At 37.7% G+C, this 18,264-nt stretch overlaps 1 protein-coding gene and 1 long non-coding RNA gene across 3 annotated transcripts; both read right to left on the bottom strand.

Moving 5' to 3' along the window:
• Positions 1-391: 391 nt before the first annotated feature.
• Positions 392-4,862, bottom strand: LOC108664684. Its single transcript, XM_018151350.1, has 6 exons — positions 4,631-4,862; positions 3,929-4,213; positions 3,341-3,466; positions 2,730-2,915; positions 1,726-1,872; positions 392-1,383 (listed from the first exon to the last, which is right to left on the bottom strand). Exons 1-6 carry the CDS (start codon positions 4,860-4,862, stop codon positions 1,283-1,285), a joined length of 1,077 nt encoding a protein of 358 aa, XP_018006839.1. The 3' UTR covers positions 392-1,282.
• A 132-nt stretch (positions 4,863-4,994) lies between these two features.
• Positions 4,995-11,457, bottom strand: LOC108664687. 2 transcript variants are annotated; one of them, XR_001930378.1, is made up of 3 exons: positions 11,399-11,457; positions 5,817-5,997; positions 4,995-5,049 (listed from the first exon to the last, which is right to left on the bottom strand). It is a non-coding gene; the product is annotated as an uncharacterized LOC108664687 (long non-coding RNA). The 2 variants fall into 2 exon arrangements; XR_001930379.1 differs by having other exon boundaries at positions 5,817-5,994.
• Positions 11,458-18,264: the final 6,807 nt, after the last annotated feature.

Here is an 18,264-nt window from a genome sequence, read left to right as displayed (position 1 = left end):
CCAAATGTTAGGTTGAAACCCCGTAGATTTATATAAGTTTTTCGTGGTTTTGTAGAATTGTACGGTAACGCATGACAATAACAGGACAAACCAAAAACGTCGAAACCAGTTCAGAAGGAAAATTAAAATTTCAAATTCAAATACAATTTTAATTCATAAATAAATAAATAGATATGAATTGTATAAAATTTATAGGATACATGTAACTACGAATTGATCGATTGATTCATTTTTTTAGACTTTTTACTGGAGTATTTATAAGCCCACTAATTCCACTAATTTTTATAAATATAATTTTCCTGTAACTCGACTTTTGAATTTACGCAATAAATTATATTAATTTTCAAATAGATAAATTATTTTACTTTTTATTCTCTTCAATTAAATATCTTATTACAATTTAACATCACTCCTATTAGGTTTATATTGAAAGAGTTGTATTAGCCACAGGATTTTTCGAACAAATATCTTCAAGCAAAAAAAAAGTCTCCCTTACTCCTCAGAAAAATAAGCTTTTTATAAAAAATTGAAATTCAGTAAAATAACTCAATGAACATCACACCAAAAAAAGGATGAAATGTCAAGAAAGATCGTATTAAGTATACTGACTTCCTAATTTTTCTCTGTATCATTGATCATCGATGAACATCGAACATACATAATAATTTGCCGATATGTCCGTAAGCTAAAACCTGTTAGTTGCACCTGTTGGCGCACCTGTTAAGAGCATCTAATAGGTGCACCTGTTAAGAGCATCTAATAGGTGCACCTGTTAAGAGCATCTAATAGGTGCACCTGTTAAGAGCATCTATTTGGTGCACCTGTTAAGAGCATCTAATAGGTGCACCTGTTGAGAGCATCTAATAGGTGCACCTGCTTAGGGCATCTAATAGGTGCACCTGTTTAGAGCATCTAATAGGTGCACCTGTTGAGAGCATCTAATAGGTGCACCTGTTGAGAGCATCTAAGAAGTGCACCTGTTAAGAGCATCTAATAGGTGCACCTGTTGAGAGCATCTAATAGGCAGACCTGTTAAGAGCATCTAATTAATATGTGCATCTGTTAAGAGCATATAATAGGTGCACCTGTTAATAGCATCTAATAGGTGCCCTGTTAATAGCATCTAATAGGTGCACCTGTTAAAAGCACCTGTTAATTGCACCTGTTAAGAGCACCTGTTAGGTGCACCTGTTGAGAGCATCTAATTTGTGCGCATGTTAAGAGCACCTGTTAGGTGCAGCTGTTAGGTGCACCTGTTAGGAGCACCTGTTTAGAGCACCTGTTAAGTGCACCTGTTAAGTGAATAGTCCAGACTGTATCCCGCGTAGAACTGGCCCAGAGATTTCGGGATGTGCGCGTACAGAGCGAATGGTTTGTGCCATGCTGAGGAGAAAATATAACTAATATCAATATTATTATCAATAATATGGCATAATTAAAGGCAAATATTGCATAATGTGGCAACAACAGGATGTTATAAAACACAATAAATTGCGAAATTACCTATTTTTTGTAAATATAAAATGTTAATGTAAGCGATACAATATATCATGTATTTAGAAAACTTTTTAAATTTCTAATTACCAAGCATCGTTTAAAACGTACTTCGTTTCGAAAAATTACTAATCACGAAAACTTTTCCACTTATAGAATTTTGTCTCTCACTTCAAAAAGAAATATTTTCTGCGTAAAACTTCACTACTTTTTGAACTGCGAGTGTCTTACAAACGGTCTCAGTTGTATCGGTTGTAGGGAAAGAGTTTCCACAAAATCTTGGGTCCTTGATTGTGCAGGCGTTGGAGAAGGCAAGGCCTTGACACGTGGCTCCAGGCACTAACACGTAAGCATTCACGCAGCACTCGCTCGTAGGGGCTGTTTTGATGAAATAATATACATCTGTACATATATATTCCTCTGATAAAACAATATACATCTAAACATATATATTCTCCTGATAAAAAATATACATCTATACATATATATTACCCTGATAAAAAATATACATCTATACATGTATATTCCCCTGATGAAAAATATGCATCTATACACATATATTACACTGATAAAAATATACATCTATACATATAAATTCCCCTGATAAAAAATATACATCTAATGAGCAGAATATCCATAAATAATTATGATGATAATGATAAAATGGCTCAAATAATGCGTGTTTGTACTGACGTATTGTTTAATAAATAATTAAAGAAATTAAATGTACAGAATGATGGCGATGAATTATAAAACAAAGTTGCATCAACGTTTGGAATAATTACTGCTTATAGTTTTTTATTGGAGAAAACGAAATTCGCTGATTCAGTAACTTTTTAATTGAAAATCAGAAGGTGAATATGCTATGAATCAATCGATCGTCATATTATGAATCAACCGATCTTACTTTTATTGCGTTTATTAATGCACAATTTAATTTCTCACAAAATTGAATGGAAAGTTGCTACCCCGTTACACGCGGTAGGATTTGAAGCCGCATATGTTAATTTATAAAATTATTGGGGAATTAGAAAAATTAGCTGAAAATGTGAATTAAATACTCGGTGGTACGTTGACACAATTCGTACAGGTTGATAATTACAACATGCAGCGTGACGGTATTAAAAATTCGAGTATCGACAAGAAAACATTAAATGTCCAACCAATACATGAGTCCCAGTAGAAAATCTAAACTTTATTTATTTTAAATCAACTTTCTAAGCAAAATAAGTTACCACAAGTGCCGGGTAATTGAAAACTCGAGTCCGCAGTTTTCCGCCACGTGATAGAGCAGAAGCCGGGCTGTGAGGCGATGCAAGTCGCGTAGTTCTGTGTCTCGATGAGTCCGTTTACGCTCCCGTAGTTAAAAGACTTGATTGTGCCAGACGTACTGTTGTAGTACTGCAGGCAACCTGCTGGTGCTGCAAGAAAGAGGAACGTGCAAAATGTGGCGAGATTGTGGAAATTTGAGCATTTTTCTTATTGATAGGAAAATTATAAAATTTGGCAATAATCCTTTTTAGCACATTTTCTCATTTATGGGAAAAGGCGCTATTGTGCTCGTCATGTCCGTCCGTCTGTCTGTCCGTCCGCCCGTGACCACGTTTCCGTCGACGAGAAAATGCGCTCTCTGTCACTCACTGCAGTGAGTACTGAGTTAATTTTTTGTGTAATATATTTATCGTAATCCGATTAAGGCACAAAAATGCCAAAAATTAGTCTACTGTAGTTCAAGGTTTGGACATCTAGAACTGACGTATTATCACCTTTTTTCATTTGAAATACTCTGAGCGGAATCAGAACAGATTTAGCGAACATATATTAATTATAGGAGTATAAATCTTACCGAGATCTTGGGACAAGCAGGGAATTTGTGTTACTTTCATGTTGAATTTCCTCGCATCGAGTTGGGGTGCGTAGACTTGGACGTTGATATTGGTGGGGCTGCATGTTGGCTCCACGTCGATGTAAACTGTTAGGTTTGGAGATTTTTGTTGCGAATTTAAATGGAGTGAGATTTTTTATTCGTTGGTGTTTAAGATAATGAAACACGTTTTAGGAGTTAGAAGCTATGTTCCAAAAATTGACATTTATTAGTAATTTCCATCTGAAAATTTGAGACACCGCCCTTCATTTAAAAATTCATGATTAGTAGGTATGTGTGAACCTGAAATAAAAAATGTCGCCTAAAAGTATAAATATCTTAGAGGTTAAAATCAAAATAAAAATTTTGACGATTATATCTTGGGAATTCCTAGAACAAATTGAAATAAGAGGCAGCTAGTCAGAATTTATCATGAAATATTATCCTGTGAAACCTATTTTATACGATATTCAAGAGCAAATTCTCGTCTGAGAAGACGAAACAAAACTACTTGAACTTTATCCCTAAACATATTTAGCGAAAACATGCTATCAACATTACTGATCTTACTGTGCTGTCCGGTCAAATTTCCACATAAGGTTGGTATTTTGCCAGAGTTCGCTCCGTTTCCTGTAATGATCAGTTTGTCGTAGGCGCATTTGCCGTTGCTGTTCTCCGGCATGATGAGATTGACATCAATAAAGTCTATTCGTATCTGGCAAATGTTGTTCTGGCAAGGCAGGATGGCGATGCTGCAAGAACCGCCTGCCACTGAATTATCCGTGTTAGGGTAGGAAGGGTTCGTGAAGTAGCTGGTGGTGCTGGAGGTGACCGTTTGTGAGCAAATTTGACGGACTGCAAACATATGTATAACTTTAATTATTTTTTATCAATGGTTTTGAATTAACATGGCTTATAGTATCTACAATAGACTTGGTACTAGATAAATTGCACTCAATTTTTAAATTTTGTCACTCACAACGAAAAAAAATATAAATTTTAACCTGATATTGTGTTTCAACCCAATATTGTTATTCAACCCAATATTTGATATCAAATGAGCGTTTTTTCTTCTATTTTTAACAGAATTTCATCATTTTCTCCATAGGAGCCTTTTTTTCCCCCCAATTTCTGATAATATTTCAAAATTTCATTCCACAAGAGGCTTCTTTCATCCTTTTTTTGATTGTATTTCATAATTTCATTACTCACTCGGCTTCTTTCTTCCTATTTTTTAATAGTATATAATAATATATGATGATAATCACTCACGAACACAGCAGGTGCCGAAGTTCATAGCGCAGGTGGTGGTCGCCGTGCCGCCCAAGCTGGCGCACTCGCTGATGCTCAGACACGTTCCGGTGGCAAAACCTCCTAGTCCCGTCGTGCACGAAGTGGGAATCACGCGCACGAAATTGCCCAGTACTGCGTACAGGATAACAGGGAATACTGAGTTAAGGATAACAGGGAATAGTGCATTTAGGGGTAACAGAAAATACTGCATTTAAGGTAACAGGGAATACTGAGTTAAGGGTAGCAGGGAATACAGAGTTAAGGGTAGCAGGGAATACAGAGTTAAGGGTAGCAGGGAATACAGAGTTAAGGGTAGCAGGGAATACAGAGTTAAGGGTAGCATCCTCCTAGTCCCGTCGTGCACGAAGTGGGAATCACGCGCACGAAATTGCCCAGTACTACGTACAGGATAACAAGGAATACTGAGTTAAGGGTAACAGGGAATACTGCATTTAGGGTAATAGGGAATATTGCGTACAGAATAACAGGGAACACTGAGTTAAGGATAACAGGGAATCCTGCGGTCATGGTAACAGGGAATACTGAGTTAAGGGTAACAGGAATACTGCAATTAGGGTAACAGGGAATACTGCGTAGAGGATAACAGGGAATGCTGAGTTCAGGGTAACAGAATACTGCATATAGGGTAACAGGGAATATAGAGTTAAGGATAACAGGAAAACTGCATTTAGGGTAACAGGGAATACTGCGGTCAGGGTAACAGGGAAAACTGATTTTAGGGTAACAGAGAACGCTGAGTTCAGGATAACAGGGAATACTGCATTTAGGGTAACAGGGAATACTGCATTTAGGGTAACATGGAATATAGAGTTCAGGGTAACAGGGAATACTGCGGCCAGTGTAATAGGGAAATACTGAGTTCAGGGTAACAGGGAATATTTAGTTTAGGGTAATAGGAAATACATCATTCAGGATGACAGTGGACACTGCGGACAGGATAAAAGGAAATACTGGGTTTGGGGAAACAGGAATACTGACTTCCTAATAACAAGAAATGCTGCGTTCAGGGTAACAGAGGATACAGCTTTCAGTATAATAGGTAACACAGGGGGAGTAGAACACAAATTAAAAAGATTAAATTTAAATGATTAATAATAATTTCTAACAAACCTACTAGTAGGTAAATATTATGAATCCAACTCACGGTTAGGAAAGAAGTTAGCGACGTTGAAACCCAGAGTTTGGATCTGCGTTGTGGCGAGACTGTTGCCCAAGTTGGCGCTGAGGGAAGGGTTGGTGCCCAAAGCCTGGGGACTCAGTAGACCATGACAGCTTTGACAGACTAGCAGCATGACTGCCACTAGCGTTCCAGCACGTCTCATCTGCTGCAATAATGAAATGAGGAAAATACCGAAATATATATACTTAAAAAATAATCGTATTTTATAGTTTAGCAGGAATTCAGACTCAACATGCCATGGCAGCTATCACAGACCAGCAGCATGACTGCCACTAGTGTTACAGCACGTCTCATCTGCTGCAATAATGATATGAGGAAAATACCGAAATATATATACTTAAAAAATAATCGTATAGTTTAGCAGGTAATCAGACTCAGTAGACCATGACAGCTATGACAGACCAGCAGTAGGACTGCAACTAGTGTTCCAGTACGTCTCATCTGCTGCAATATTGAAATGAGGAAAATATCTATGTGTTTCTACTTTTACATAAATAGTTTATTTGTCTAGTTATATAAGAAAGCATGAAGCTAAAGAAAAATCAAAATATATCGGTGATACTTGCATATAGTATTTGCTAATATATATTTCAATGTAATTGAAATTAAGTGAGCCGCGATATTTCATCAAGTAATTTAACAATTTCAATCTAAAAAAAATATAATGAACCAAATGTAATTTTTCAGTAAAAAAAACATAAAAACCGCATTAGTGTACCTCAAACTTCAAATTAACTTTTCATGATTGTATTTCGCTCGTGCTTGTCAATATTGAATTGACTCTCTCTAAGTAAGAAAGGCGATGCAAGTGTTGGCAACCGAACCATATTCCATTTGATCAGTTTAACGCATTTATATTAATCGACGGAAAGTGTTATACAGCGATATAATTGATGAATTAAGTCATTACTCAGCTAACTGTCATAAAGTAAATTACATGAAAGTGTTCGCATGTATACTGTAATCGTAAATTCGATTGATGTTACGCGCCATATACCTAGACACACTGTAGAGGGACGACTAGCATATACTTTCAAAATTCAAAGGGTCTCTGCCATCGGGCCCTAACATACGAGGTTGAGGAATAACAACATTCGAGATTTGTAAAGGGACACGTTATGAATTTACGTAAACGTTTGATTACGAGAGGCTTACACGGCGGTCATAGAATGAGAATACAATTACATCAAACGAGAGTACTATAGCAACAGGTCAGTGACAAGAATTCAGAGTGGAGCCCAGCTACAGACTAATGATCCACTCGTCCTACGAAAGATGCGTTCCGATACTTTTCATCTTCAGTCAAAGTCGGAGAATTGCGGTGACTTAGAACTAATAGAGCGGCTAAAAATTGGCCCTCTGCAACATGAGACTCAAACCCGAATTCAATAATTCACTCGTATACCTGCATGATACGTGGTGCGTAAAAAAGGTCTCAATCTAAATTACATTAGACAAGACACTAAATCATATATTATTATCGTAAGATTTTAGTATCTGTTAAGACTCACTAGCTTGACCAATGAGATCAGGCCTCACTTCTAATTTGCAGTCCTATATACATATGTATATCCTCGCTGGTAAATCATTCCCAATTTTCACAATCAGCGAATTAAGAAGTATCAGAATTCGCTCTGTGTCATTGGGTAAAAATACCAAAGCAATGTTATGAATACTCATTCCAACCTCATGTCGCATGCCGTTGATTCTTTCAATCCACGATGAGGAGAAACAGACGCACAATATTAACCTGCCTACAAACTTTACCTGAGTCCAGCGATCGCTTTTAAAAATGTTGGGGACGATTTTTTACAGGTTTCAAACCTGACTTTTTAATGAAAAATGAGCTTTTCTGACGATACCCTTGATGCTTTATAGACATTTATTATGAGTGAAATTTGATAAAATGCGATTGTTTTCTTGTGTGCGTATTCTCGTGGCAGGGTTTTTCATTTCACGTTGTTTTATCCGAGTGAATCATAATTGTACACCAAAATTAATTTAGTCCAGCTGTATTGGCTTATTAAATTTATTGTTTCAACATAAAGTTGCCTTGTCATGTCTAACTTTACGGGAGATAAAGCTGTGTTTTACGGGAGATAAAGCGGAGAATTTTAAAATGGAGTAAAAAATTGCGAAAAAGTTTACTGCTATTGATAGTTACTTAAATCTCTCTCTAATATATTGCGTAATGTATAACTAATATAAATCAGTAAGTCGTTGTGTACAAAGTTCCAAGTATTGGAGATCAAGAATTTTCATTAAATTGAATAGAAGTCCTTTCACAATATTAAACAAAAATTTGGCAGATTTCATTCGAGGCAATTTAAAATTGTACACACATTCTTAAAATTAGAAGAAAAAAGACGATCCCAATGCAGTATACGAGTGTAGGAGCCCAGAAAAATCAAAGATTTTATCGGTGATACTTGCATATTGTATTAATGATGCCCAGATGAAGCGAACTGTTGGGCGTGTTTTGAGTAGAGCCTGAGCTGGTGACATTCTAACTGGAATATTCTGGAGTGACAGCTGTGAGTGAGCTACTGCGTATATCATTATGTGGAGATGGAGTTTTGTCTGAAAGTCTGATCTCATGAACTATTAGCGTAACTACATTGCCCATTCTTCCTATTACCTAATGTGAACTTGCAGATTGGTGCCTTACTCAAACTTTTGCGTTACTGCAAAATAAAACTTTGCTCAAAGTTTTTTGGGCCAAATGAACTATAATTATTAAAATCTTTCTACACGAACAATAACTCTGCTTGGTAGTATTTTTACAACACTTCTCTTTAACTTCACTTCTTGTTGTTTGTTTGTCTGTCTGCTACAAATCTTATAATCGATGTTTAACACACTTCTACTTGTCCAATCGATCTGAAATTTTGCATACTAGCATAAAGTCTGAGACAATGCATGAATCAATTGACAGAATAAATAATTTTGAAAAATTTATTTATTTTTTAGTTTTATAAATAAAATTTAAAAATTACTTTTTTTAATATTTGATAATAAAATTAGAAATTCATTAAACGTGTGTAACATCAGAGACACTGGATTCTTTAGAAGTGTTGTATTTTAAAAAGTAATTTTAAACGCATATTATTAAATCATTGGTTTCATGAACCTTATTGGAAAGTTTTGTTTTTCTGAAAATAATCTTATTCCAAATAATTGTGAATTTTCTAAATGCTGCCAGTTTATAGCTCTGCCGTGTCCTGCTGGCTCTGCCGTGTTGCACGGCTCTACAGTGTTGCACGGTTCGGCCGTGTTGCACGGCTCGGCCGTGTTCCACGGGTCTAGGCTTGGCCGTGTTCCACTGCTCAGCCGTGTTACACGGCGGTGCCCTGTCATGTTCTGTTCAACAGGTTTGCTGCACATGCTACAGCTTTCTGCCATGGGGCTGCATGGGCGCGTCTCCAAAGCTCCCATTAAACAACAACTAGAAGAAGAAGAGTGCAGGAGCAGAAGCCTCCAGCGATGTCTGACCCAGTGCGAGGCATCTCTCTGATCTGTTACAGATATCAAGATTTCCCGGTCTCTGGAACTCGCGCAGTTTACGTCAACTCGATTGCGTTGATGTATCTTAAATAGAAGAGTCTTGAATAATCGAGTAACAGCAAAGCATTTCAGTAGGCTAATTGGAATGAATCATTGATACACTGTTGCTGAAATGCCTGAATTATGACTTTTATTCAGTTCTTAATGTCATTAGACTCATCAAATGGTCTCGAATGTTATCTAATTCATTAAATTTTGTTGTAAAATTTGAAATTATCACACCATGTGGTAGTTTTGATAGTGATGGTGATTAGACTCATCACATTCTGCTGCAAATGTTTCTTCACCTATGCAGCGTTGAGTTCAATTAGCCCGTGAAATTGAGAATGCATCGAACTGATTTCTTTGTTCTAGTTATCTTATAAACTCCGAATATATTCCTACTACTTATTTCGCCGAAGATACATTATAAATATATGTTTCGTCTGTTACACTTACGTGATCAACAGCAATTTCTGTACAGCTACAGATTATAAAACGGGTTTCCATGCCATATTAAACGGGTTTCCATTTCCCATATTTCAGACTATAGAGCCTGCACCTAACACTTTTACTGACCACGGAAGCTGCACCAAACCTATTTTAAGGTTTGAACATTACCCTATTTAAGATTGTAGATTCTGTACCTAACTCATTTTCTAATCAGTGAAGATGCGCCATTCCTGTATCAGTGTTCTTGCGATAGTTCCTCGACAGCAGGACCCGAGGCTACAACAATCCTGCACCTGCATGTCCGGAACAACCACCACGTGTTCTAGTACACAACATGAAAAAAATGATGGCGATCTGTGAGTGCACAGCTTTCTCCCGGTTAGGCAGGTTAGCAGCAATAAAGGAAACGATTACCGAGATTTTGTCCTCCTTTCTTATGTTAAGGTATTTCGCATAATGCCATCATGGAACCGTGATTTTCTCCATTTTCTTAATTGTGAGGTTGACTATTTCCATGCAAACATTTCGGTGTGGAAGTCAAATTCAAGCGTAAAAATTCCAAGAAAGTAAATAAACAAATAAGCTTTAACACATGTAGAGTGTTTTAGTCATTAACAGAATATGTAAACAATCATATGTGTGAGGTAAAATCAGAATTAGATAATTTTATTTAATTCAAAACAGGAACTAACATTCAGTAAAATCATTGCTATTTGAAAAATCAAGGGCCTAACACTGCTTCAACTTGCATTTTACAAATAATTCAGGAAATTCAATAAAATTTTCTCTCAGAAAAAAAAATGGAGAGAATTATCGTGGGAGATCGCAACTTGAGTTTTGGCGGAGTACTTTCTAGTAAAAATGGGGCTACGAGCAAGCAACAAAGTCTGAATTAATTCAGTTTATTGAATAACAAATTCGTTAGTACAGCTAGTTCAGTTAGTTTTTTAATTAAGACAGAGAAAGATAGAGAATTAAATGAACAGGATGAAGCAAGTGACTAGAGTAAAATAATATTTCTTTCTTGAGCTCTAAAAACTAGTGCCAGGATATAATTCAAGCAAGATTTATTTGAAATAATAATTAAGTTCGACTTATATTCGTTTCTTTTAGAGAAATACCTATTACATACATATATGCTTACTAGCAATACATGTAGATGTATGATACATAATGAATTAGCATGTTAATTTTTAGGAAACCCTATCAGCTGTTGGGTGTATTTTTATTATATTCTTATTTTCACAGTCGATAGCAATGGATGAAGTATCGGATTGATTCAAAACTTGAATTAATGATTATTTATTACTCTGAAAATTGTTCCGTTAATTCCGAATTAACGATGTCGGCAAATAGCGAGGTTTATAACGTTAAAAACTTGTTCTCTCATTATATCATAAATACATTATCACAATAATGATAGAACGAAGCGTGATTTACATACGCAGTTAAATGTGCAAAATAATTATCATTTTTATACATTGAAAATAATATATCTTAACTCCAATGAAATCTCTTATACAGGACACGAGATGAAGAGATAAACTCACCTTTATAAGTTAGCGTTCTTGCTCTTAAATAAGGCTTGGGATTGTAATGCTCTCTTCACGAGGGGAAGTATGCAACTGCAGGACGAGCCCGCGCGGCAGACGTTCAAAGAGATCAGGGCCCATACTTTCAAAAAAGTTAAGAGATCGTAAGTTCATCAGCCAATCATTGGCGGCCTTTCAAGCAAAATCCACCAATCAAAGATAAGAAAATTGAGTGTAAGTAATTACGTTCACTTAGCCAGTTTTGAAAGTATCGCCCCAGGTAAAAACGTTAGACCCATCCTCCGTCTGTCACACGCGACGCATGGCAGAGAATCTGGATAAGACTTTTTTTTATCGAACTTCAAAGTAAAAATCAAAGTTCATATTCCTATTGAAAACGTGTATAATAAATAAGGTTCTTGTTTTTAATTTGATAGATGTTTGCTTCTGTCGAAATGTTGGCATCTAACCAGGAATCTGAATTGTTCATCAATTGATCATCAAAGATGAACAAATTTCCGAAAACATCGCCGAAAAAGCGACAAAAAAATAATATGATGTTAATTGAAAGCCTCGTGTATAATGCTATTGTTTGTCATATATATTTATTGACATCGGATTCTAAAATATGTTTTCGAGATTTTTGTATTTCCTGTGTTGCAAGGAGTTACTCACAATCCCTTTAATTTAGCACTATTTTTATTCCACGTTTTTAAAAAGATTAAAAAGATGAATTTTAATAATAAAATGATCAGCTTGAAATAAAGGCGTCGAATGCATATTATCGTGTTTGTGTGAGTTGAATTACTAATAAAGATGAAAATGATTGCAAAGAAAGCAGCCTAGAATAGAAGTCATTTGAATTTCTTTGTCCAACTTTCGAACGCTTGAAAGTAAAACTGGGATGAGATGTCGTAGTAATTGGGTCTGCTATTTTTGTATAGAGCTTTTATTGACCAATGATTGAAAATGAAATTTACCAGCATAAATTTCTGGTTTATATTATTCTATTTAAGTATAAATGAAATATACATTTTCATGTGCGAGTTAACCCATGCATTAGTTAAGAAGTACGAGGGTGATGATTTACTAGTGTTCAGCTAGTAATCTATTTCGTATCTGAAGTTTAAAATTAACATCCTTATGACTTTATGACCTTATGATGAGTTCGGGACTTCATAGTTCCCGGTCACGCTGATGCGCCGCCTTCGTCGTCCTCCGTCCCTGAGTCGTTGCTAGGCAGGTCGCCCCGCCCTCTGGTCCCGGATGTAACGTTGGACGTGTGTAATGTTGGACGTGTTAGAACTAACCTCCATCGCAGGAAGTAAGTTATTGTAAGGTTGTTAGTTACATATTAGAAGGCACCGAAAGGAAATCGTTCTTACGAGAGACCATACCGTGCGTTAGGTCCGTCGTTACGAGGCAGTCCTACTGTGAGCAATCCATTTCTAGGCCTAGTTGACCTATATTGCGTCGCTCTCCTGCGGTGCTTTGGGTCAACTTACACTGCTTTTATGGGTGAGCTGCTGTATTAGACCAAATGTATCCTAACAGTAAATTAGCTATTTCTGTTTCATGTTAATTGGTTGAAAAGTAATCACATTTAGAATCTGTTATGCAAGTGCTTAAGTGAGTAATATCAGTCAGTATGAAAGTATTTATTTCCAATATAGGGTTGCGGGTCACGAGAGTGAGCTGCCTCCGGGACCTTGTATTCCAAGTGGTTCTCGTGCTCCCTGGACCAGAGACGTGCTACGACCTCTGTTATCCATTGTGAACTACTGGATTGGGCACTCAGCTTGTCTAGAGTCGTTCTTTCTAGCAATATTGTTTCATTATTGTTCTTGTTCAACAAATCAGTTTTGATGGCTGATGTTTGATGCACCCGCGTAACGAACCCATGAAGTACAGGACTTCATTATAGTTCTAAATTTTGGAAAATTGCTCAAATCCTTCATCAGTCATTACCGAGCCCACTGAAGCTGGCTAGAAAGAAACAGAGTTAGCCTCCGAAATATACGATGGTAAAAGACAAGACGGATAAAAAGCAACAGAAACGGAGACACTCCTACAAGAAGTCACGCGAGACGTCGATCACCCGCATGAGAGAAACAGAAGATATCCTATTTAAGAAAAAGAAGAAGAAAAGAAGAAGAGAAAAGGAATCCTGTTTACATAATAACTTAATTCCACAACTGGGATATGCAGTCAGACACCGCAAGCTCTGTAGTGGAACGATAGTACTAATTCGCGATAAAACATGACAAATACAAATTAATAAACCACAACCTAGTCATCATACCGTTACCTGCTGTACGACTTCGTTCATGGCGTAATTAGGAAATTATATATTAATCCTAATCCATATTATCCCTATAAGTAATCCAACCGATTTTATATTCTTTAAATGTCAGTGTAAATCTTATTATCATAACGTACAGAGAGAATACTGTACGTTATGTACAGTATTCTCGTTATGTACGTAAATACTGTGGAATGTACAGTATTTAACACATGAAGTCGCGTCCCAGAAGTAGAATGAATATGTGTAGTGCTGCAACTCAGACCATCATAGCAGCTCATCAAGCAACGTATTGTAACGTCAATGAGAATTATTAAGCTCCATGCTGGTCAAGAAGAAATACTAAAAAATATAACTCAGTACTCACTGCAGTGAGTGACAGAGAGCGCATTTTCTCGTCGACGTAAACGTGAAGTCAAGGACGGACAGACAGACTGACGGACAGACAAACGGACGGACGGACATGGCTAGCACAATAGTGCATTTTTCCCATAAATGAGAAAATGCGCTAAAAATAAGTAATGTCTAATTTTGGAATATAACTAGTTGAACGACCGAAACACAAGTATTTTCATTTCCATCACTACACACCGTACCCACAAGCCAGGCGACAGGCTGAGGCCGGGGATTTGAAAAAACATAGGCTGCTCGTGGATCAAATCTATATTTTGTCTCTTTATTTTATCTGTATTGTTTAATTTAGTGATAAACACTTCGTAGAATTTATGGCAGGGCAGTATTAAAGGTCTAGAATATAACTGCGAGAACAATAAAGTCGAATTTTTATTCGGTTTATGTCTCACAGAGAGAATAGTCAGAGAAAGTTCCACATACTGAGCTCGGTATCAATATACCAAAAGAGATAATAGATGTTAATATGTTAATAGATGTTAATACGAAATATAGATGTTAATATAAAATAGATGTAATAGATCCAGATCCAGGCCTGTAAATAATGTAAGAAGTAAACGCATGCATCATAGTGGAAGTGCACAAAAAGTTTTAAAATGTTTTTACACGAACTCGGATTCCGTTTTGAACAAAATAAGTGAAGTATTAACTGTAATCGAAAACGAGTGCATAGACATTATATGTATTACAGAAACACTCCCTAAAAATCACGGGTTGAATATTGTACCTGTTGAATTTTAGTTGCCAGGTTTTGATTGTTTTCATAACTTGAATGAAGAGCAGTGCAGTAGAGGTGTAGCTTTGTGGGTTAGCACCTCTTTTGGGGCCAGAACAGAGATTATAGCAGAGGCCAGTCAAGTTATCTGCATAACATCAATCAGCTAGAGAATAAGTGTGGTGCGAAATTTCTCTCAAAGGCAAAGATAGCCTCCTCATAGGTGTCGTGTATAGATCACCAAACAGTTCCTCTGATAACGATAAAGTACTAAACACTCATGTACCGAGCATGACTTTCCGTGGGTCACACACGTTGATCGTTGGTGATTTTAATCATCCAGAGCTAGACTGGATAGATGGATCCTCTCCAAGGGAAGAGAATCACCCAGCATCCTTTTTCATGGAGTCAGTGAGAGCCTCCTTCCTAGTCCAGCACGTTACCAAACCAACCCATTATAGAAGTAAACAGACTCCCAATATTCTAGACCTGGCGTTTACTAGTGATGAATCAGTGTTAGATGAGCTTCGTCACGAGGCTCCGTTGAGCAAAAGCCATCACCAATCATTGTTTTTCAGTCTTAAATGCTGTGCAGACAAGACGCCTCCGAAGCGTAAGCGTTTGAATTTTGCGAAAGGCGACTATGATAAACTCCATGAAGCAGTGAATGCAATGAATATTTCGAACTATATTAAGAACATGAATGTGGCTGAGTCATGGTCATTTCTCACGTACACGGTTATGTCTGCAGTTGCTGCGTGTGTGCCTAAAATTAAGCTTGGTGGAGCAAAAAAGAACTCAGTGGATGAACAATACAGTTCTAGCTAAGCTGAAAACCAAGAAAGAAGCCTACCAGCGTTATTTACAGACTCGTAGCGATGCTGACTATAACCTATACGCAAGAGCTCGAAATCAAGCTGAAGAAAGCTGTTGCACCGCAGTAAAAATCTTCGAGAAAAATATTGCCATAAATGCAAAAAAAACGAAAGCTTTATTTTTATGCGCTAGCTCGACGTGCAACACAGTGAACGGTATTTCTGATTTAAAATATATCAACGAAAGATATCCTCTGATGAGGGCAAGGCTAACGTTCTTAATCAGTTTTTTCAGTAGCGTGTTCACTGAAAAGGACTTGAACAGTATTCCAGCTATTGAGGAGTGCCCAGTCGGCTCTAAATTAAAAAGTTTTGAAATACAAGAAGAAAAAGTTCACAAGCTGATCGCTCTAAATCCCAACAAGTCATGTGGACCGGACGGCTTCCACCCCAGATTACTCAAAGAGTTAGCAACTGTCCTAGCCGGCCCTTTGACGTCATTTTTTCGAAAAACTTTGAACGAAGGGATCTTGTCGGCTGAATTGAAAGAAGCTCAAGTGACACCTTTGTTCAAAAAAGGTGACAAAAGCTGCCCGGGCAACTATCGCCCCGTAAGTTTGATAAGTGTCGTTTGCAAGGTAATGGAACCTGTTGTGAGGGATCGATTGATCGATAATTTGAATGTTAATGATCTCTTATCAGACGGTCAACATGGCTTTTGCCGGTAGATTCCGCAACACTAACCTCTTGTCAACTCTGAATGAATGGACCCGCATGCTGGACGAAAGGGAGCCCGCATGCTGGACGAAAGGGGGCCAGTAGATGCAGTGTACCTCGAATTCGCCAAGGCATTTGACAGTGTCCCACACGAGCGACTGTTGCGTAAATTGAAGTCTTTGGGAATTGAGAGTCTCAAATGGATCAGAGACTTTCTAGTAGGGAGACGACGACGTATCAGTAATAATGGGACCGTATCAGACTGGGCTCCAGTGCGCAGCGGCGTGCCACCAGGAAGCGTTCTCGGGCCTGTTTTATTCGTTGCGTTTATAAACGATCTGCCAGAAGCTGTGTTTAGTGTGTGCTCTATGTATGCTGACGACACAAAAGTTTATAATACAGTGAGGAATACGTCGCAAAAAGTACTGTTGACGGGTGATCTTGACATTTTGGTTGACGGGGCTGATAAGTGGCAGCTGTGTTTTAATGCTGAAAAGTGTAATGTAATCCACCTTGGGAAGAATAATATGAACAGCAAGATTACAGTGTGAGAAGACATGGTTTGGTTGCAACGACAGAGTGATAACATAACATAACATAATGATGTCGGCGCTGAAATGTAGGCCTGATGTCGCCTGTAGCCGATTCTTTTCCTTTTCGTGCCTTGTTCATAGATCTAAACTCGTATCATTTGATCGGATCTTTTCATGACTGGCGATAGTTTGAAGTAGCTACTAGACTACCACCGGGTTCGATAAGGAGCTAGGCATTTCAAATCTGAACATATATTTTTCCATAGCTTTATCTAGTCTGTTCTTGAACGCGTTCATACTTGGAGCTCACAACTCACTGATTCAAATTCTACTTTGCTTAACCGCCCAGCCTCCTTGCCGATTCTGACCAGAAACTGGCGCACAGAGCTGGGATCGAACCCGCGCCTCTCTGCTCCAATCTTGGTACTCTGAACTTTAACCACTAGGGCACCCTGCCCTTTGTTTTGTGGCCACTTGTTTTGCATCGTCGCACGACCGCCCGGTCACACTGTGCGCCACGATGGACTGACCAGACGCTTGTACGAGTTCATAGATGCTGAAGCGATGAAGCTGTTGTGTGTCTCTGTTGTGCGTCCGAATCTGGATTTTGGCAATTCAATGTGGTCACCAAAACTAGAAAAGGACAAAAATTTAGTCGAAAACGTTCAAAGACGTGCAACAAGGATAATTCCGGGATTGAAAGGCAAGCCTTATGAAGAATGATTGAAAATTATGAATCTTTCAATCCTCCTTTATTGACGTCTGCGTGGTGACCTCATTGAAGTATACAAGTATTCCCACGGTTTATACAAGGTCCCAGAAGGATTACTAGAATTTGAAACAAAAACTAACACCAGAGGCCACAACTACTAACTAAAAAAACTGCGTTGTAACACATCCATGCGATAACATTTCTCCTCGCTTCGAGTCACCGATATGTGGAACAGACTTCCTGATAGCATCGTTGACGCTTCGAGTATGAACGCCTTCAAGAACAGACTAGACGAAGCAATGCAGGAGCATACGTTCAGTCTTGGAATGCCTAGCACCTTACCGACCAGGCAATAGGTCCAGCAGCTATCTCGATCAATCGTCAGTTATGGAAAGATCGAGTTCCAAAGGCCGGATCCCATGTGAATCAAGTCACGAAACGTACAAGAATCGGCAACAGGCCATGGGCCTATTTCTTTCAGTGCGGACACTTCTACACTTCTATTCTTTTTTTCAAAATTTTAGTCAACTTGAAATTTCGAGACATTAGTGTCTCTATATAAGCGGTGAGAAGTAAAATGGTGTTCTGTTTTTTGTTAATGATATATGTAAATTTACACAAGTTTTACTGAAGCCTTTGATTAATAGGGCCGTAGTAAGCGACAATCTCATTCCAAGTC

This window comes from Hyalella azteca, unplaced genomic scaffold (genome assembly GCF_000764305.2).
Source record: "Hyalella azteca isolate HAZT.00-mixed unplaced genomic scaffold, Hazt_2.0.2 contig2023, whole genome shotgun sequence".
Taxonomy (NCBI): Eukaryota; Metazoa; Arthropoda; class Malacostraca; order Amphipoda; family Hyalellidae; genus Hyalella; species Hyalella azteca.
The sequence above is the reverse complement of the archived record's forward strand: the minus strand, read 5'-3'. Positions and strand labels throughout refer to the sequence as shown.

What these genes read in the sequence shown, in the direction of transcription:
- LOC108664684 (XM_018151350.1), bottom strand. Translation starts at nt 4,862, where the DNA reads ATGCAGTATTTTCTGTTACCCCTAAATGCACTATTCCCTGTTATCCTT. An exon ending in AAATTTGACCGGACAGCACA is followed by an intron (nt 3,467 to 3,928) that starts GTAAGATCAGTA and finishes CAAACCTAACAG; the next exon opens with TTTACATCGACGTGGAGCCA. An exon ending in TCAATTACCCGGCACTTGTG is followed by an intron (nt 1,873 to 2,729) that starts GTAACTTATTTT and finishes TCATCAAAACAG; the next exon opens with CCCCTACGAGCGAGTGCTGC.